Genomic DNA, 21,183 nt, shown 5'->3' on the forward strand with positions numbered 1-21,183 from the left:
TATAACTAGACAGATCCTAGCCCTGAAGCACATACACCCTAAATGAAGATATGGCATTACAATAAGACAAAGGGAATGCGGGGAAGGAGGCTGAATTACAGAGGTTACAGACTGAAGAGCGTTAGTTTATCTGAATACTCAAACACTTGTTGGTAGAGGATTTGTTATTTTAACGTTACTTGCATTTCAAGAGCTGTGTTGTGGGGGGTACTGTAAGGAAGAGAGGTGGAATATGGAATGGTGGGAAGAGGAATGATTTCATATGAGCAAACGCATGGGGCAAAAGACAGAATGAAAAGGGGTGAGGGAATTTGAGGGGAGAAGGGACGAGCTCAGAGGTGTAATGGTGAACAGGGGGAGTGAAGCCAACAGACACGGGACTATGGTAGATGGAAACAATAGAAGGGGGAGGTCAGAGCAAACAACCAGTCAGCCCCTGTGGTAGCTCCAGCGCTCACGTTCTCCCACACAGTCATTTGACTGGCAGCATGCTAAGAGGAAAGACCCGCATTTCCCAAACCAGCCTCCTAACATTGGCTACAGCACAGGTGGTCATTCAGCATCAGCTTACTTTGCACATTCAGCTTGGCCTGGGTCTTATCTTCGAGAGTCTCACAGCAATAGAAACCTCGGTCGGCAAAGGTGATGTTCTTAATCATCAAGCTGTGTTTTGTCCCCTCGGCCTTGATCTCAACGTTGTCACTGGACTGCAGCACGATGCTGTTCCTCATCCATTTCACCTCCATGGAAGGCTTGCTCAGCTCTACCTCCAGGGTCACCGTGTCCCTCTCCTCAACCGTTTTGGGCTCCAGTTTCTTCTTGAACGTCACTGGCGCCTCTGGAAAATGAGAGGAGACAAGAGTAAAAGTTGAGTGACTCCAGAAAACTGGCTCTAAAGTTAGATTAAAATGGTGGCTTCTTAGGAAATCAAAGCTGGGGAAAATCCACATGAACAGAAGCAGCATCTCCAGCACTGCAACGTTCTGGGCACTATTCTAACATGTGGAACACATGCATTTTGCATCCCCATGGCCAAGTCAGAAAGTTAGTAGAAGGAATGTACAAAACAACACATCCCACAGTGTGGATGACACTCAGTCAAAGGGACCTAACTCTCTCACCTCGGACTGTGAGAGTGGCTTTGCTTTCCACACCCTCTGCATTGGCTGAGATTTCTGCTGCATCCTCCAGAGTCAGGTCAGCGATGGTAAGGCTGTGGTTGGTGTCCTTCTGAGAGATCACGTGTTTCTTACTGGCTTCAATTTTGACACCGTTTCTGTGCCATGTAACTGCAGCATCGCTGGGGGAGACGGTGCATTTGAATGTGGCCTCTTTTCCTTCTTCAGACACCACGTTGTGAAGGCCTGTAGTGAACTTCACCACTCTAGGAGCTGACAGAGAAGAAGGAGACATTTTAGAAGCACATGCATGAGAATCCCCCATACTGTGAGCACCTCCAGAGGGCAGACTGGCTTAGTAATATTGTCAATGGCATGGATCCAAACGGCTTTGCCATGGATATTTCATTGTGTGACAGTGTGCTCATGGTAACATAGTCACATTACATCTCACTGTCCAACTTTTACATAGGGAGGTGCCATCCCTACGATAGGAGCACGCGTGTAAGGGAAAATCCTGGGTCTAGATTCAGGATCCTTAACCCCAACCTTACATGCAATATCAGGGCCAACAAGTCCATGGCCTATCTCACATGAGACCCCAACTCAGTTTGTCTCAAAGTCACAACAACATTCTCTGCAAAGAGAACCTTCACCACTTTTGCAGGAAGGTAGCAGAGTTCTGCCCTTCGCTGTATATGAAATCAACTGAAAACAGAGCATCCAAATGCAGAATCTGAACATCCTCTTAAACTGCCATAGTTCAAATTGGGTCCTAGGAGGAGACTTTTTAAGGCTCACATATAATTTGGACTTTAAAGTGGACATGGTAAGGTAACAAACTGTGGCTTCACATATACTAATACCAAGGTTACCCGCAGGGATTGCCCCCGGGACTTTCACCACCAAAATCACAGGGCTCTGCCACGTGAGATAAAAGAGAAACTTGGTTAACTCTGCATAAGCAGCAAGTTATATCGCTGTGGCATCATCCAGTAGAGGGTGATACAATCAACCCATACTAAGCCCACATATTACTTTAGCAGGACACTGCACTAGCTCTTATTGTTGCTGCTAGTTAAATGTATAGAGTTGTATCATTGTTTAAATATTATTTAAATATCATTTCTAGGGATCTTCTACCTACAACATACATTGCATTTCTCTCTTTCAGAAAGGCAGTCATGCTGTCTATTCATTAACCTCAAGATGGTAGCTCTTATTTTCCCAGCTATAACATACATTTCTTCATGCTAGCGACAATGTCTCCTGCCCTCTTAACACGGGCAGAGTTTTTTGAATGCAGCTCTTTAGCACTGTAATGGAAGGAGAGGGGAGCAGGATGTCACACGTAATGTCATGGATCTGGCAAGGTACCTTTGGGGGTGACCTGAATGCTGCTTTTGTCATCCCGGGATTCACAGGAGTACTCTCCCTTGTCTTCGGCCCGGAGTCCCATTATGGTCAGGGTCCGCTTGACACCATCCTCGCTAATCTGGAAGCGCTTGCTGGGTTTGATCTCAACTCCGTTCTTGTACCACAGCACATCCCCCTTGGCCTGGCTCAGCTCACAGGTCAGAGAGATGGTCCCTCCGATCTCGGCACTCACCGCTTCTAATTTCTTTGCAAACTTCGCAGGGATTTCTGAGAGTCATTGGAAGGGAAACAATGAAAGCAGAGCAGATCAGAAGATTGTTTTCTTACCCCCCCCTTTTTTTTTTTAATAGGAGGGTTTTTGGATCAGAGGAAGGAGGGAAATTCAAGAGATTGTCAGCAATAGAAACGACGTCACAAATTCTGACTCAGTAATAATAATAGCAACATTTCATCTCCCGTCTCAAAACACGACATGAACGTGGGTAAGACACAAAAAAAACCATTTTACACCGGTGGACACTAAGATTACAAAGCGGATGAGTGACTTGCCCAGGGTCACACACACACAGTGGGTCAGGCGTAGAGCCCAGGTCTCCTAACGGCTGATCCAACGCCCCCATAGGCTGGCTGCCTATCCTGAGAGAGTGGGAATTGGCACACAGCCGAAAGCATATTTATCAAGCGACAAATCCATCAGATTCTTACAGACCATTGAGTTGGCAGCTTAGAGTGAGCCCTTTAAAGTAAAATAAAATACAAAAGAAATCTTAGACCCCTTTTAATTCTGGAAGGACAGGTGTCAGAATGATGCCTTAAAATGCCTGGTTTGGGGATTGTCCTCTCCTTTTTCCTTTTTGTTCTGCCTTCCACCTGATAAACCAAACTTACCTGCTGAGCTATCACATCACGTGTCTCCTTGACAGGGGGATGTTGGCATAGACTCCCTACCATCATTGCTTTGGGGTAGGAGATGATACAGCCTTTGTTCTGTGGCCCCAGGATGTGAAATTCACCCTCCACTCCCAGGTATCTCTCTCCACAATCTCTCTCACCTCTTTGACATCTATCTATCCAAGGCCCGCATATCGCCCCCATTACCTGGGTGCCTCACCCTCTTTAATATATTTACCCTCACAACTCACCTGTGAGGTTGGGAAGTAAAGTGGATGGCCCTCAATAGCAACCTTGATATTAACAACTTCCAGTTCATAGCAATATTGTGCTGGGAATCCATCCTGTCCCATCGACTTTAATTTTCATGGGATTGGATATTGGCAACTATGTGCTGCTTACTGAGAACTTTTTCTAGAAGTGAGACCCCTGCCTCAGGCAGGTTTGCGGGGCTGTAGCCAGGGGAGGAAGTGCTAGGATGGGCCATCCCTGGACGGCCCCACCAATCTGCTTGCAGCCCGTGCTTGGGACATTCCAGTGCTTCCTTCCCTGGCTGCAGCCCCGCCATCCTGCCTTCTGCTTATTGGCAATGGCCAGACCATGGCAACATTTTGCTGGCAGCTGAGGGGTTGCTAATGAGTGGAATCTCGTGTAAACAGAGAAGTGAAGTACAGAGAGACTAAGTGACTTGCCCAAAACCACACAGTACATTGTTAGAGGTTAAAGTAAAGGGGTGGCCAGGGGAGCAGCAGCTGCCCTCCTCTCCCCAGCCTGGGTAAGCAGAGCTCTCCCCAGAGCTCCCCAACTACAAATCATTCCCATAGCTCAGCCCTGTGAGGTAGATGGGAGAATCCATTTGTTTCTGAGCCTGCGCAACTCCACCACTCTGGGCTAGACTGTCATCTTCTACAGTCTGCCTTGATAAAGGGACAGAGAGAGCAGCCCAACCCCAGAGACAGGGCAAGGGCCAAATTGTGGCTCAGAGCCACGTTTCTGTCCCTGCTTGCTCCATGGGGAATTAAGCTATCCCCTACGCCCTTCCCCTTGCACAATTTATGCCCACCTCCACGCTGGCTCTGCTATGCTGGCTGGTGGGGCGGCGCGATGGCTGTGCCCGCACCCCACCCAACTGTGAGGGCGTTGGAATAGTGCTCTCCCCCCGTACAGCTACCTGTAATGTGGATAGCAAGCCCCGAGGAATAGGGGGCACCTTATGACCCCCTTCCCCCCTGCACGAGCATGCAATATGGGCCAAGAACTAGCCCGGTGGGAGTAGGATGCATCTTGCTTTGCTCTGTGTGGACATTTAGGGAAATGGATCTGCTGGACCCTGGAGCCAGAATCACAGCAGCCACAACACAGGGGCCCTGAGAGCTGAGCAATGCTGAGGGGGAGGGGGGTAGTTTTCAAGTGCAGCCCCTTGGCCTCCACTGGGAGGAAGATCCATTTGACTTTGTTGGGAACGAAGCTGACGCGCCGGCTGCTGTTCCTCTCACCTTTCACCTGCACGTTGAACTCCTGCTTGTCGCTCTTTGTCTCGCAGGTGTACACAGCACTGTCTTTGCCCTCAGCCAGCTTCACAGTCAGAGTCCTGGAGGCCCCGTCAGCCTTAATCTCGTACTTTTTGCTTCCCTTGATCTCAGTTCCATCCCTGAACCACTTGACTATGGCTGTTTCAGGCGTTACTGAAGTGGACAGCGTGATGCTCTCATGTTCCTGAGCAACAATCGGTTCTTTCTGGACAAGTTTCTTCTGGAATTTTGCCTCTGGTTCTAGAGAAGTAATGAAAATAAACAAACAGGCTGGTTTCCTACTCCCTAGAACAGTGGTTCTCAACCATTTTTTGCTCCATGACTCATAAAATGACCCCAAAATTGTCCTATGATCCACCATATCCCAGGGATATGGCTGAACGTTTGCAACCTGCTGTCTCTTTTCTCTTGGATTGAGTGGGAAATGACCAGTTGTTCCTTCATAGAGGTAATTTGTTATAGAATCAAAGATAATGAAAAAAAAATACACATGTACATAAACACGCCTCTGGGATCCTCTAAGATTCTTGTTTCATAGTGTATGAAAATTACTCTGTCACCATGGTCCTAATTCAAAATCAACTCTGTGGACGTGCTGCACCCTCAAAAAATTTCCTTGTTTGTACCTACTACCCTATGGGCTCACTTTTCTCCTCCTCATCTCTAACTCCCATAATGTATCACAGCCCTTTAACACATCCTGCTACTCCATTTAACTAGCACCATTCTTCCAAGTCACCATTTCTCCTCTTTAAAACCCTTCCACTTCTATCTCACTTTCAGCCCATTATCTCTGTAAAACCTTTGAGATTGTGTCTGTGAAGGAGACAATGAAAAAATAAACCATGTAGCACCGTGTCATACAACGTAAAGATTGTCAGCCAAATTCTGCCTTCAGCTACACATACGCAACACCAACAAAGCGAATAGGATAAATTAATCTGTGGTACAGCTTATTTGAAGTCAGTGATGTAACAACCAAGCAGATCTTGGCCTAGTTGCTCCCAGGCATTAAGAAATAAGATATTCACTCCAAGCACATGTTTTACAGGTGAAAAATCTGACCTCAATTCTTCCCAGAATGAGTGTGCAAGAAAACACTCACCTACTGCTTCAATTTTGAAGGCCAGTTTCTGGCCGGCAGCCTCACAGGTGTATTCTCCAGCATCCTTCTTCTCCACCTGCTCCACCACCAGACGCCGGGATTTACCCTCAGACTCTACTTTGAGTTTCTTGCTGGGGGTGATCAGTTTCCCGTCCTTATGCCATTTCACTTCAGTCTTGGCATGGGCCACTTCGCAGGACAGGATGGCGCTCTCTGTCAGCACAGCCTTCACCTCCTTCTGCACCTTCTCCTGGTTTACAAATGCAGATTCTGGCTCTGAGTAGGAAAAAGAAAAGAGAAAAATGACTGATTAAAATAAAATTAGCCCATCTAACAGGTCTTAGCACATCCACGTGCACCAACTTTGGAAATTCTGAAATTTGTCATTTGCCAACAATAGCAGTCACTGCTGGAGAATGTTTCTATTTATGTATTTGCTTGTTGCTAATTAGGCCATACAATGCAGAAGTTCTTCCTTCTTTGATCATGTTTCCCTCATAAACCGACACGATAACACAGACTTCCAGAACGGACTCTTAGTGATCTTGCCCATGGTCATTCCCAGCAGGAACCTCTCTTTCCAAAGAATACTGTTACCAGTACAATACTCTGATCATTAAGGATCTGATTTGGCAAGGTACACAAGTGTACAAATGTTTAATTTAAAGCAGCTGGCCATCCCTTTGACTTCACATGCTTAAAGTTACCTAAATTAAGCACCTTGCTGAATCAGGTCCAATCTTGCAAATTGCAGGCAACTTTCAGGAGAAGAAGGCATTTAATATATGGCAGGTGGCTTGCAGCATCTCATTGGATCAGAAGCAAAAATATACTATGAAAGGACCTCAGAAAATTCACAGCTTTAGATCAGTTTAGATGAGCACTCAAAAATATGGATGATTCTCCAAAAAACATATCCCAGCATCTTCAGTCTCCAAAGCCAGGCTAGGAATCTTGCAAGAAGAGGTTTTTGTTACTTCTGGCTTCCTCTGAGGCTGGAAATGCCAAAGCCTAATTCAGGAAAGCACTTAAGCATATACTTAAAGTTAAGCATATGCTTACAGGCTTTCCTGAACAGGGATGCTGTCCAGTGTCAGGCGCTAGAAGAAGAACCTGTTGTGATAATTAGGTATTTTACACCTGAATATGGGAAAAGCAGCGGCAGCAAGCAAATGAAACACACCGTCTGATCGTTTTTTAAAGTCCACCATTTTTGAACTTCAGAAAGTTTGGTCCAGATTCGGTTTGAATTCTGAGTGACAGTTTGGGCCAGTTTCCGCACTGCTTCACCCATCACCAGTTAGGACTAGCTCCTCCACTAGTGTACATCACTAGGGCTCCACGGACTTCCAGCTCACCAGTGTGCGTGCAAAAGCCATCTCCTCTGCAGATCTTGCTAGCTGGAACAACCCAACTGCGCCTCTCTCCCCTGGCCTCTTTTCAAATCTCAACTGAGCAGTTTTCTTTATTCCCTTGTCTGTGCTTCTTAAATTTACTTCTCCCTCTGTGACTCGGCCACTCCCATATATTATGCGTTATATATAAAAGTATCATGCTGTTCTGGAAGGAGTATATCATTTTTATTACTTTATTTATCATTAAATCTCCAATTTAATAATGTGATGCACTCTTATCACATATTGATACACCCTGATATTTTGGTATATGCAAAACATTCGGGCAGACCCTCAGCTAGCATAAATCAGCCTAGCTCCTAGCCTGCAATGCAGCGACACTAATTTATGCAAGCTGAGGGTCTGTCTCACAGCACACATTTATTACTGTTGTTGTTAGCCCATTTTCAGACACGACAGTATCGTTGGGAATTCAGGAGGGTCTTTCTCCCACCTGTGACATTAAACTTGAAGGTCAGTTTCTGGCCTGCCGCCTCACAGGTGTACTCTCCAGCATCCTTCTTCTCCACCTGCTCCACCACCAGACGCCGGGATTTGCCCTCAGACTCCACCTTGAATTTCTTGCTGGAGGTGATTAGTTTCCCGTCCTTGTACCATTTCACTTCAGTTTTGGCCTGGGCCACTTCACAGGAGAGGGTGGCGCTCTCTGCCAGCACAGCCTTCACCTCCTTCTGCACCTTCTCCCGGTTTGCAAATATGATTTCAGGCTCTGAAAAAAGAGAACATTTCAAATTAGGTGAATCTATAACCTGAAAACTGCCAAAACTTGTATCAGGGCCTAAGGGGAACAGTTAAATCCACGTCTCCAATCTGACAACATGCATTTAAAGTTCTCACATCACCACGGAACAAATTTTCAGGTTTTCTTATGCGGTAAACTTCTTGTTACTGTTTCACAGGAGCTATGACAAGACAGTTAAGGATCTGTGTTAGCATGCCAGGAAGGTGGCCACATTGCTGACCACCACAGTATGCTCTCATTCCCGGTCCCATCAAGGCAAATCAGATCAGCTGGGCAGTCCTGACTAGTTATTCCAGGGATCAGACCAACTGCAGTTTTCAGCAGCAGGGCCTTGACTATGCTATTCCCTTCCTGAGGACATGAGCTAGAATCCCACGGTGACTGCAGAACTCCTCATATTTGTTGTTATTTGCAACAATGGTATTAAAGTAGCACCTAGAGGCAGGACCACGCTAGGTGCAGCACAAATGTACTGGAGGAGACAGTCCCTGCACCAAAGAGTTTACAACCTAAATAGGCAAAGGGTAGCAGGGGAAACAGACACACAGAGGGAAAATGACTGGACCAAGGCCACACAGCTGGTCAACAGCAGAGTCAGGAATAGAACCAGGCTCTCGCGAGTCCCCAGTCCAGTGCCCTACCCATTGGCTCACACGCCCTCTGTGCAGTTTGGTTTGCTTGAATGATGACTGTTTAATCTCCCCTGTTCGCACCTGCATGTCTCTGCAGATTTGGGAGAAGGCTGTGTCCTATAGCTAGGACAAGGTCTGGTGGACTTTCTAGCTGACCCACCAAGCTGAATTTATGATTCAATTACTGAATTTGCTTAAGGCACAGCACCAAGGCGTGACCGGGTAACAGGTGCTTAATACATTGTTTGAAATCATAATTAAACCTTTCTGTATATTGCTAGAGGGCTGAGATCAGATGGTATACTCTATACACAAGGCTGGATTGTGGCTTTGCAGCCCTGGCTCCACTAGGATATGTCACAGAGCTGCACCATCTGAGAGGCAGATGCCAGAGCTGTCATCCTTGTAGCGTACAGAGATAGACAGGATGCTTCCCCGGCACCAGGGTGCAGACTGCATTCTCACCATGCTACTGGTCATCTGGCTACACACCATCCCCTCCCAGCCAGGACCCCTTTGGGGCATGGAGCATCTCAGACTGTACCAGCCTGCCCACCTCACACACACGTAGCCTTATGCTCGGGATGAAATGCTCATCTCCCACATAACGCTGGAGTAATCAGACTGACTGCAAAGGAGCGTGGATGAGCTGGGCAGGCGAAATCCACTCTCCCAATCAGACGCCCAGGCACCAGACCTCAGCGCACTTCACCGTCTGCCCCTCCGTGCCACTCGCATGGGGCCACTGCATTTGTGTAAAGGCAGATCCCCATCCCTGTGATGTCCTTCCCCGCCAACCTCTCTTGGGCAGACACGGAGAGCACCCATCCATGAGGGGCAAGGAAGTGCAGATACCCCCGCAGGGCCGCTCTACCATGGCCCCCCTCTGCAAATTCACTGGGGTTGAGAGTGGCGTGGAGAGCCATGTGCTGACTCTCTGGCATTCTGGCTGCATCGATGGATTTACGGGAGGGGAAGGGATTGTGGCACTATTATTATTCCTGTATATTCGGGAAGGGTTCACAATATACTGGGCATTTTCCAAACATACTGAGAAAAGGCTCTCCCTGCCTTAAAGATCTTGCAATCCATTACAAATATATACATTTTCTTAAAAGTCCCCCCAACTTCTGCACCAAAGCAACAGCCACCACTCTCTGACCCATAATTTGCTCCTAAAATGGTGGACAATATTCTTAATAAAATAAAATCACTTTAGTCTCCTAACAAAAATTTTAAAAAAGAGTTTCTCCCACCTGTGATGATAACCTTGAAGGTCAGTTTCTGGCCTGTGGCCTCACAGGTGTACTCTCCAGCATCCTTCTTTTCCACCTGTTCCACAACCAGCCGTCGGGATTTGCCCTCAGACTCCACTTTGAATTTCTTGCTGGAGGTGATCAGTTTCCCATCCTTGTACCACCTCACTTCAGTATCAGCCTGGACCACCTCACAGCTCAGGGTGGTGCTCTCCGTCAGGACAGCCTTCATCTCCTTCTGCACCTTCTCCTTGTTTGCAAACACAACTTCAGGTTCTGAGATTGAGGGAAACAGTTTAAAAAGTTAACTCCCCCAACTTTGATCTTCATTACCAGCAGGCAGGTTTATGAAAATTTTTCCAAATTCATATCTCCGGAGTGCCCATCTCCTGAGTCATTTAAACTAGACCACACCAGCAAGTGGTAGGAGGAACACTCCTTCACTAGCAGCGGAGGATGGGCTAGGTGACCTACAAGGGTTTTTCCATCTCTAATTACCATGATTTTCTAAAATCTGCAATGGAAGAAACTAACGCATTTGTTAACATTTGTCCATCAGAACTTCACTGAATATCATGAGTTGGATGACTGTGCTGTAAGAAAATACACACTAAATCATACAAACAAGAGGAGAGATGCATTTTATCTTGCAATCCAAAATAAAGGTGGTTCAAGAAAAAAAAAAGAGTCTACATTCTGGATTTCATGCTTAAACTTTCCAAAATTTCACAGGTGTTCTCTAATTAAAAATGAAAAAAATAAACCACCCACCTCTGTTACTTCTCCAGAATTATGCCAGGCCAAAATCAAAGACTAGTCTAATGCATAAACTCCTGCACTTTTCAGTTGGTTCGTTGGTTGGTTGGTTTAAATTTATCATAAGCCAAACTGGCTCTGTTACTGGCTCCCTGAACAACAGGTCACTTAAATTTTCTGTGCTTCAGTTTTCCAATATGGAAAATAAGAGAGAAATCAGTCTCTCTCACCTGTGACTATAACTTTGAAGGTTAATTTCTGTCCTGCAGCCTCACAGGTGTACTCTCCAGCATCTTTCTTCTCCACCTGCTCCATGGCCAGCCGTCGGGATTTGTCCTCGGACTCCACTTTGATTTTCTTGCCAGAAGTGATCAATTTCCCATCCTTGTACCATTTCACTTCAGTCTTGGTCTGAGCCACCTCACAGCTCAGGGTGGCGCTCTCTGTCAGGATGGCCTTCACCTCCTTCTGCACCTTCTCCTTGTTTGTAAACACATCTTCTGCCTCTGCAAATAGGAGGATAGGGGATAATCAAGAAACAAACCTTCCTTTTGAAGCAGGGGGTTTCAGATTCCCCATTAATGACTGTAGCTGTTTTAAAATAAATCTAGGTTTGACCATTTTAATGTAGAGATAAGATGGCAGAGGTAGTATCTTTTACTGGACCAACTTCTAATGACTTCATTTAATAGAAAAGCTGGACAGAACTCTGACCTCGGATCTTTTAAATGACAGAACCTACCCTTAGCCAGAACTGCTTGGGGGGAGAACTATCCAGCCTGTCAAAATATAAAAATATAAAACCTAGCTCAGATCTCTTCTTTAGTATTTAAACTCTGCCACAGTGCCAGGAGAACTACAATCGAAAGAACAATAGGTCTGAATCAGGACACTGGATCCACATCCCCTTGAATTTGGGGGAATTTTAGATCAGAATCCAAAATTTCATGTCACTGGAACTCCAGATTCAAAACTTCCTTGAATTTTGTGAATGTTTGCACTTTAACACAGCTCCAGAGACAGGTTTTGCAGTTTCACACCATCTCCAGAGTGAAGGAATAAAGGCGATTGCTCATTCAAGATCCAATCCCAGCAAGATGCTCGAACTTCAAAAAAAAAAATTTTGGAAGGGCCATAAACTCTCATGCAAAGCCAAATTCTAACTAATTGGGGTCAGGAAGAGACTTCCCAAATGGCCAGGCTATTCCATAATTGCCCACAGGTCAATATGCACCTTCCTCTGAAGCAGCTGGTACTGGCCACTGCAGAAGACCAGATACTGGACTAAATGGACCATTGATCTGATCCAGTCTGGCAATTGCAATAGGCCTGCCATCATAGCTCTGTAAAACGATCACAAGGAAACCTCATACCACATGCCTGAACCTGATCCAAAGTCCACTGAAGTTAATGGGATTCTTTCTATGGACTTTAATGGGCCTTGGACCAGAACTCAAGCTTCAGGTTTTGTGATGACCTTGAAATTCAGTCCAGATTCATCCAAAAGGTTCGCTGAGATTTACAAAACTTTTCAGCAAAGCTGGGCACAGTTGCTAAGTTCACTGTGTTTTCGATAAGCATTTGGCCCGAAAGGTTAGGCACAGAGTGATTTTCCAGTGCGGGTAAAGGATGGCTGACGTGTTCTGGACCCTCTACAAGAAAGAAGATCCACAAGGCTCTTTGTGTCACACCTATGAGTATGCTCATTTCTCTGCAAAGACCATGAGGGAAGAACAACTGTATTCCTCTGGACTAATTCGTCCCCACTGGATCCTGTCTTCTGAATCTTGGGAGAGGATTTTATATGCTAATGCAAACCCAACATAGCCGCTAATATGTACAATTCATGTCATTCCATTATTATTATTTGTGTTATCGTAGAGCAGTGGTGCCCAACCTTGTTACACAGGAGGACCACATAAAACCTAAGCACAACCTTGTGCGGGCCAAACAGATTCTACATATTTTAATATGATTTAAAGGCACCTGTATTGATTTATATATTAAGTTCAGCTTGTTTCGTATGTATTTAGATAGGCTGTTTCTATGTACAATATTGTCTATTTACACACTTGTATAAACTAAAATGATGTAAACATGGCAACAAAATGCTAATGAATCAGCCAGTAGTATATGGTGTTGAAGCAGGCCGTGGGCCCTTATGAAATGCTCTGGTTGGCCATGTATGGCCTGCAGGTTGGGCACCCTTGTCGTAGAGCCTAGGAGTCCCAGCCCTAGACCAAGACGCAACCGTGCTAGGGGCTGTACAAGCAAAGAACAAAGAGACAGTCCCTGCCCCAGATGTATGGAACTTAATTTTAAGTGATGGAGTTCTTCCCAGTTGCAAGTTTCAGTTGTTTGGATTTACCTGAGTGGCATGGCACTTGCTCACACCAATTCTCTTTGGTGAATTCACTTGAATTTCACCACAAATTAATACCAAGAGATGTGGAGGAAGGACGATCTTGGGGTTAAGGCACAGAAGGAGGAGTCAGAAGACCTGGTTTCCATTCCTGACTCTACCACAGATTTCCTTGTGACCCTGGGCAAGTCACTTAGGATGCCAAACCTGTTGCCATTGAAGTATTTGGCAAATCTCCCATTGATTTCAATGGGAGCAGAAGCACATCCTTATTCTCCCTGTGTTTCAGTTTCCCCATCTGTAAAATATGGATAATACCACCTATCTCACAGAGGTGTGCAGAGGCTTAACTAATTAGTGCTTGTAAGACATGTTAATAATGTATCTAAGCTACTTATCTGGCCCCTACTACTGCAGCGTCTGAGCATCTCACAATCTTGTATGGTGTTTAGTCTCACCTGGCAGAGCCCAACCTGGTTTGCCCGAGTCGCAGGCTCCTGTCTTAGCCCCTGGACCATCCTTCCTAGCAACATGCATGGAACAGGTAGAGGAACCTCTGTAGGTAAATGGCACCCTTCACGTGAGGATTTCAGAGCCCTTTGCACACCCCAATTAATTCTCACAATGACCCTGGGATGTAGGGAAGTATCAGCATGCTCATTTCCAGCTGGATTAAAGGCAGTTACATACAGGTTAAGTAACTTGCCCAAAGTCATGCAGGAAGCGAGCAGCAGAGTAGAGTGGAGCCTAGCACGTAACCACCAGACCCATTTACACAAACAAACCTATCATGTCTCAGCCTTATGCCAGAAGCCTTGAGTAGCGGAAAATCCTTAGGCTTTCATCCAAGGTTACAGTATGTACTCATGCAAAGCTCTGGTATTTCAGCCAGAAGCACTTCATCATCCATCATCCTGAGAAAAACCTTTGTGCTAAAGCTATGGAGCTCTCTCGTACACATAGATGCAAACAATCAGTGCCTCTTGCTGGAAGTATTGCATTGTTGGGTGCACTGCCCAAGTAGGAAACGGCAATTAGCTCCTGGCTTTAAAACAAAAAAAAAACAAAACACAAACAACTATGATCCGCCACAGGAAGCTAACATGAGCTCTTGTTTCAAAGAGTGTAATATGATTCTTGGCCAATTTCTGCCTCTCAGTCTCGTATTTATAATCTGTCATAATTTTCCTCTCCCACCTTCACTAATCACTAAAGATTGCCTTGTCTAAAATAAAAAAGTGATCTGTGATCTCACACCCTCCACCTGCACCTCCTACTTAACCCTGCAGCCAAGTCAGAAGGCTGAAACGATGTTACAATCATTACCATCATTTTCGTGGCAGAAGAGTGGGATGCCACAAACACAATATAATGACCCAGATTTGGCCCTGACTTACTCCCAGGACAATTCCAGTCACTTACAGCTAGAATAAAGATATGACACAAGAAGTGAGGATAAAATCCAGTAAGCCCCTACAATGCACAGAAAACATTTGGCAAGTTTGGGAACTACGGTGGTAGAATCTAGTGCTGGGTAAATCAGTTCAGATAAATAAAAGAGGAACAGAAACTTTGCCTTAAACACCAACACAATTTTCTGTCCACTTTTTGTTATTTAAAAAAAAACCCCACAGGTAACTTTTCACTTTCTGGTTCAGACAGCAAATAGATCAAACATTACCAGAGCACAATGAGATGGCCTATTCTCACTGTACTGCTGACCTTGCCAAAAGCAGGAAGCACCAGAAGTGTTGTGAGATAGCCTGTTTTTGTGAGATTTTAACATGACTAAATAGCAGAAAGAGACTCAAATAAATCCTCTTACATTCAGAGGAGCTTCTGAGCTACCTGGAGGTTCATCTGAACCCAAACGCCAAATCTCAGACTTTGCATTTCACCAAGACCACCATTCAGCAAGCTACTGCAGGACCTGCATAACTTTAACGGAGAGGAGCAATCCCACTGAAGGCAGCAGGACTACAACGGAGCTGGAAGTTATACACACCCAGGAGGCCTAGTTGCACACTGCAGTAGAGTGCTTGTAGTGGGGCACCTGCCCCACTCCTGCAGAACAGGGGATAAAAGCAGCCCTGGAGGGGGCTGCAGCGTGGAAGAGGCATGAGAACAGCTGGGGGAAGCTGAGTGAGTAGCTGACCACAGCTGTGGCCAGCTCAATCAGGGCCCAGCTGGCCCTGATAAGAGGGCTCTGGGCCAGAAGCAGAGGAGTCTCACTCTAGCCCTGGAGTGGGAAGGGCTAGCTGCCTGGGAGTAAGGTACTGAAGCAGAGCAGAGCAGAGCAGGGGAATAGGGCAAGGGAGCTGGGGAGCTCCAGCCTGGTAAACCGCTAGGCTGCAGGCCTTGGTAAAGGCCAAAAGGTACTGGGGCTGCAGAGGGACAGCCCGAGGATAGGCAAAAGCAGCAGGTCCTACCCCCTTGCCAATGATGAGTGGCCATTACACTGCAGTCTGCCCCAGTGAGCGGGGGCTAGACGATGACTGGCAGTAGCCACTGAGGCAAGGTGGGTTTAGAGGGTTGGGGGCTCCCCCGGAAGGGGAGATCGAGTGTGTGGGGGTACTGCTGGGGCAGAACCCTGAGGTAAAGGGACATGGCGCCAGCGGCAGGCAAGACACCGGCCTGCAGAGGGTGCTCCGTAAGCTGGAAAAGAGCTAATTCCCAGACGACCAGCAGGAGATGCTGTGGCGGTGAGTCTTCGCTTCACTACAGTGCTAGAGGACCATATATTGCTTATTTAACATCCCATCACTCACAAAGAAATGCTCCCAGAAGAGTGGACAATAAAATAACAAATAAAAGTAAGTGTCTCTCTCACCTGTGACAATAACCTTGAAGGTCAGTTTCTTGCCTGCGGCCTCACAGGCGTACTCTCCAGCGTCTTTCTTCTCCACCTGCTCTATGACCAGACGCCGGGATTTATCCTCAGACTCCACCTTGAATTTCTTGCTGGAGGTGATCAGTTTCCCATCTTTGTACCATTTCACTTCAGTCTTGGCGTGGGTCACCTCACAGCTCAGGGTGACACTCTCTGTCAGGGCGGCCTTCACCTCCTTCTGCACCTTCTCCTGGTTTGCAAACACCTCTTCAGGTTCTGCAAGGGGGAGGGGGAGAAGCCATTTAAAAACCTAATGCCCTGTTAGAGCTGCACAAAGTATTCCCAACACAATGTAAAGCCCAGGAGCGGAGCTGCGTCATATTGCATGCAATTTTGAAATGGGCCCCATTTTGTTAAATTCAAGCCCCAGATCCAACACTTCTTCCATCAATCGTGTTTCTGATGAGGCATCATCCAGAAGAAATGAAAGGCTCCAGAAGAAATACAGTGCCTTTTATATGTAACCCCAGGCAGCTCAGAGTGGCACTTGGTCTCCCTCTAGTGGTAGCTAGGCCAGCTAGAGGTGTGCCTTTTAGGTGAACAGGAGAGGCTCACTCGTTTAGCTGAAGAGGTCTTAGGTTTGATCCCCAACACAACGAATGACGTGGTCAGCGTTACACAGATACAATGGGCTTGAACAAATGTGCATCGAATTTGAGAACACAGCTGGCACAGTTGCTCACACATCGGCATTTCTGAATGCCATTGATCAGTTAGACTCACACCTAGCCACCACTGTGGTAACTGCACTTATGACTTAGGTACGCAGTTATAGCTTCCAAATCAGATAATGTCTGTATTGTCAGGTGATCTCAAAATCCAAGAACATGAAATTTTATGTTTTCATAAAATGAGGGTCTGATTTCTCTCTCACATACGCCTGCACATCCAAAGTAACTCCTTGAAATGAGTGGAGTTACAGTGGTGTAAACTCAGTATAAGTGAAAGCTGATTCACACCCCATGGTTATTAATTGGGCCTCCCCTCCAAATGCTGTCCTTGTTTATACCCTGACGTCCATTCACAAAATAACACCAAACTCATTGAAATTCCCCCTTATAGACCTGATCCTCAGCTGGTATAAACCAGCATTGCCACACTAAGGTCAAGACAGCACTGCTCATTTACACTAGTTAGGGATTGGGCCCCATCTGTCTTCCGTTCAACTGTTCAGAATAAAACAGCAAATAATATCATATCGTCCAAATTAACTCAAAATATTTGAAGGAGAAAATCAAAATGGCAGGTCACAACAGAGAATACCAATGTAAACACCTCTCTCTCACCTGTGACGATAATTTTAAAGGTCAGTTTCTGGCCTGCAGCCTCACAGGTGTACTCTCCAGCATCCTTCTTCTCAAGCTGATTCACGACCAGATGCCGGGATCTCCCCTCACAGTCCACTTTGAATTTCTTGCTGGAGGTGATAAGTTTCCCGTCCTTGTACCATTTCACATCAGACTTTTCCTGGGCCACCTCACAGCTCAGGGTGGCGCTCTCTGTCAGTTCGGCTTTCACCTCCTTCTGCACCTTCGCCTTGTTTGCAAACACTTCTTCGGGCTCTGCCAATGGAAAAGGAATTACAGGGTGAACTCTGCCACTGATACAGTGCCATCCAGAGACTATTAAAGGAGAAGGCGTGGAGAAGCTGACAGCTCTTCTTCCTGAGACAGTATTAGCTGCATGTCTCCCCCACTTTGCCTGAAATTTCAGCCTTAACTAAGGAGCTTGTATGGTATCTCCTTCCTAAATCAGCCAACCTGAATCCTCACATTCAACATCTCATGATTGCTCTGGAGAGTGATCATTCCCTAAGGAGTGCTACACTGGCATGAAGGAGAAGCCAGGGTGACTCATATGGATGCCATGAGACGTTCAAAATCCCAACCTCGAAGGGAAAATCTTACACTGCTGCTGCAAAACACCCACCGACTACGAAGATTCAGGCGCCTTCCCCATTTTACCTGCTTACTCTGAGAATTTATTCTTAACATTGTGGCAAAATGCAACATCTCTCCAAAAGCTCTCTGGACTCAGAGCCGAGGTGCCAGCAGGGCAGGAAATTCAGCTTACTCTAGAATGCTTCAATCAACAATGGCAGCAAATCAGTCCTTAAGTTGAAAGAAAATACTCTCTCCTACCAGTGACAAGAACTTTGAAGGTCAGTTTCTGGCCTGCAGCCTCACAGGTGTACTCTCCAGCATCCTTCGTCTCCACCTGCTCCACCACCAGACGCCGGGATTTGCCCTCAGACTCCACTTTGAGTTTCTTGCTGGAGGTGATCAGTTTCCCGTCCTTGTACCATTTCACTTCAGTCTTGGCCTGGGCCACCTCACAGCTCAGGCTGGCGCTCTCTGTCAGGGCGGCCTTGACCGCCTTCTGCACTTTCTCCTTGTTTGCAAACACATCCTCTCTCTCTATCGTGGAAAAGGAATTACAAGGGCTTAAACTCCGTCATTGATGCAATGCCACTCAGAGAACAGAGAAGGAGAAGGCAGGGAGAAGCTGACAGTTCTGCTTCCTTAGGCTGCTTCCTGCACGTCTCCCCCACTTTGCCTGATCCCAAACAATATAGCAACAAGTACAATTTCAACCTTAACTATGGAGCCTGTAGGGTGTCTCCTTTATAATAAACCAACCCGAACCCACACATTGAAACTCTCAACAGTGCTCTGGAGAGTGACCTCAGATCAAGATCTGAACTTATCGGCACAGGGCTCCCTTTAGTTTTTTCACCAACATCTTCCTTACAAACCTTTCCCTCCCCTTAGAAACCTGAATGGACACTGATCTTCTTTCCTCTAAGAAGCACTGTTGGTTTTAAAAAGTCATTCATTGTGTATCACTCAATAGGGAATGTCTGAGCCAAGATACCACCAGTGCAGGATATTCACTTTATTCTACAATACTTAAACCAACAACAGCAGCAAACTGTTGAAAGAAAATATTGTTTCTTACCTGTGACAACAATCTTGAAGGTCAGTTTCTGCCCTGCGGCCTCACAGGTGTACTCTCCAGCGTCCTTCTTCTCCACCTGCTCCACTACCAGATGCCGGGATTTGCCCTCAGATTCCACTTTGAATTTCTTGCTGGAGGTGATCAGTTTCCCGTCCTTGTACCACTTCACTTCAGTCTTGGCCTGGGCCACCTCACAGCTCAGGGTGGCGCTCTCTGTCAGGGCGGCCTTCACCTCCTTCTGCAACTTCTCCTGGTTTGCAAACACATCCTCTCTCTCTGCCAGAGAAAAGGAATTACAAGGCTTATACTCTCTCGCTGATGTGATGCCATCCAGAGAATTGAGAAGGAGAAAGCAGGGAGAAGCTGACAGCTCTGCATCTTAGGCAGCTTTTGATTCACATCTCCCACCTCTGCCTGACCCCTCCCAACATCAGTGCAAGTCCACGTACAATCTTAACTGTGGACCTGCCAGCACCTCTCCTTTATAATAATCCACCCCAAATCCCCAGACTCCGCTTCTCATGATTCCTCTGGAGCGATCTCGGATCCAAATATGAATGTATCACCTCAACCCTCCTTTAGCTTATTTGGGCTGAGATGTTCCTTGCAAAACTTTCCCACCCCTCTGATAGCTGACATGACCAACATTTCTTCCCTCTGAGGAGCGCTGTTACTTTTTAAAGTAAATGAAGGCATTAAAGAGAAGCCAGAGTGGCATGGATGGATGCCCTGCAGGGTTACCACCTGGCAGATATTTGACAGACCTGGTCATTGTTTTATGGATTTGCCAGTTGCCAGAAAAATAAATTTCATTTCCCAGGGTTTTTTTACGTGGGTCTAAAGATTTGCATTATTATCATAACACAATGGGAGATCTAATGTTAAAAGTTTCTGTGTCCAGCTAAAGATGCTGCAGCGTTCCCAGTTCTGCCGTTTAAGCGATAACAGGTCAAAGGTGTTGAAAACACAGCAGCTGGCTGCCCACCAACACACAAGTGCACCACCCATGGGTAAGACAGATGGTTTGAGTTACGCAACAGTGAGGAGATGTACAATGTTATCAATCTTATCTATATGTGTTACTATAGAAACTATAAGCTGCTGTTGAAGGGGGATTGTGAAGTCGCCTTGTGGTTGGAGTTACAGGGGGTTTGCCCTCTGTGTGGGCGGGTGCCTTTTTTTTTTGCTTTTCAAAGGTGGTAACACTAATGCCATGCAGAAGTTCAGAATCCCAACCTAGTTTGGAAAATACTACGCTACTGCTGTGAAACGCCCACCGACTAAACAACGATTCAGTTTCCTCCCCAGTTTATCTGCTTGCTCTGTTCATTTCTTATCGATATCATGGCAAAACCTAAAATCTCTCCAAGATGCTACCAGTGTAGGAAACGCACTTTATTCTACCATATTCAAACCAGCAACGGCAGCAAATCAGCCCTTAAGCTGAAAGAAAATACTCTCTCCTACCAGTGACAAGAACTTTGAAGGTCAGTTTCTGGCCTGTGGCCTCACAGGTGTACTCTCCAGCGTCCTTCTTCTCCACCTGCTCCACCACCAGACGCCGGGATTTGCCCTCAGATTCCACTTTGAATTTCTTGCTGGAGGTGATCAGTTTCCCGTCCTTGTACCATTTCACTTCAGTCTTGGCCTGGGCCACCTCACAGCTCAGGGTGGCACTCTCTATCAGGGCGGCCTTGACCACCTTCTGCACCTTCTCCTTGTTTGCAAACACATCCTCTCTCTCTATCGTGGAAAAGGAATTACAAGGGTTAAAACTCCCTCACTGATGCGATGCCACCCAGAGAACAAAGAAGGAGAAGGCAGGGAGAAGCTGCAAGCTCTGCTTCCTTAGGCTGCTTCCTGCACGTCTCCCCCACTTTGCAGGACCCCAAACAATAAAACTACAAGTACAATTTCAACTTTATCTATGGAGCCTGTAGGGCATCTCCTTCATAATAAACCAGCCCGAACTCCCACATTCAAACTCTCATCATTGCTCTGGAGAGTGACCTCAGATCCAGATCTCAATTTATCGGCACAGGGCTCCCTTTAGTTTTTTCACCAACATCTTCCTTACAAACCTTTCCCTCCCCTTGGAAACCTGAATGGACACCGATCTTCTTTCCTTTTAAGCAGCACTGTTCGTTTT

The 21,183-nt window shown here is 46.3% G+C and overlaps 1 protein-coding gene across 1 annotated transcript in view; it reads right to left on the reverse strand.

Annotated features, from left to right (window-relative positions):
• Positions 1 to 21,183, reverse strand: part of OBSCN (obscurin, cytoskeletal calmodulin and titin-interacting RhoGEF) — a 289,193-nt gene that overhangs the window by 199,917 nt on the left and 68,093 nt on the right. Inside the window, exons 15-27 of the mRNA XM_074946416.1 lie at positions 20,502 to 20,777; positions 19,035 to 19,310; positions 18,218 to 18,493; positions 17,363 to 17,638; positions 16,017 to 16,292; positions 11,055 to 11,330; positions 10,069 to 10,344; positions 7,872 to 8,147; positions 6,024 to 6,299; positions 4,883 to 5,158; positions 2,496 to 2,762; positions 1,122 to 1,391; positions 572 to 838 (exon numbers count right to left, since the gene is read on the reverse strand). Coding sequence (XP_074802517.1) covers positions 572 to 838; positions 1,122 to 1,391; positions 2,496 to 2,762; positions 4,883 to 5,158; positions 6,024 to 6,299; positions 7,872 to 8,147; positions 10,069 to 10,344; positions 11,055 to 11,330; positions 16,017 to 16,292; positions 17,363 to 17,638; positions 18,218 to 18,493; positions 19,035 to 19,310; positions 20,502 to 20,777 — 3,564 coding nt within the window. The remainder of the gene's footprint in view (positions 1 to 571; positions 839 to 1,121; positions 1,392 to 2,495; positions 2,763 to 4,882; positions 5,159 to 6,023; positions 6,300 to 7,871; positions 8,148 to 10,068; positions 10,345 to 11,054; positions 11,331 to 16,016; positions 16,293 to 17,362; positions 17,639 to 18,217; positions 18,494 to 19,034; positions 19,311 to 20,501; positions 20,778 to 21,183) is intronic.

Source organism: Natator depressus, chromosome 2, assembly GCF_965152275.1.
Source record: "Natator depressus isolate rNatDep1 chromosome 2, rNatDep2.hap1, whole genome shotgun sequence".
NCBI classification, from domain to species: Eukaryota; Metazoa; Chordata; order Testudines; family Cheloniidae; genus Natator; species Natator depressus.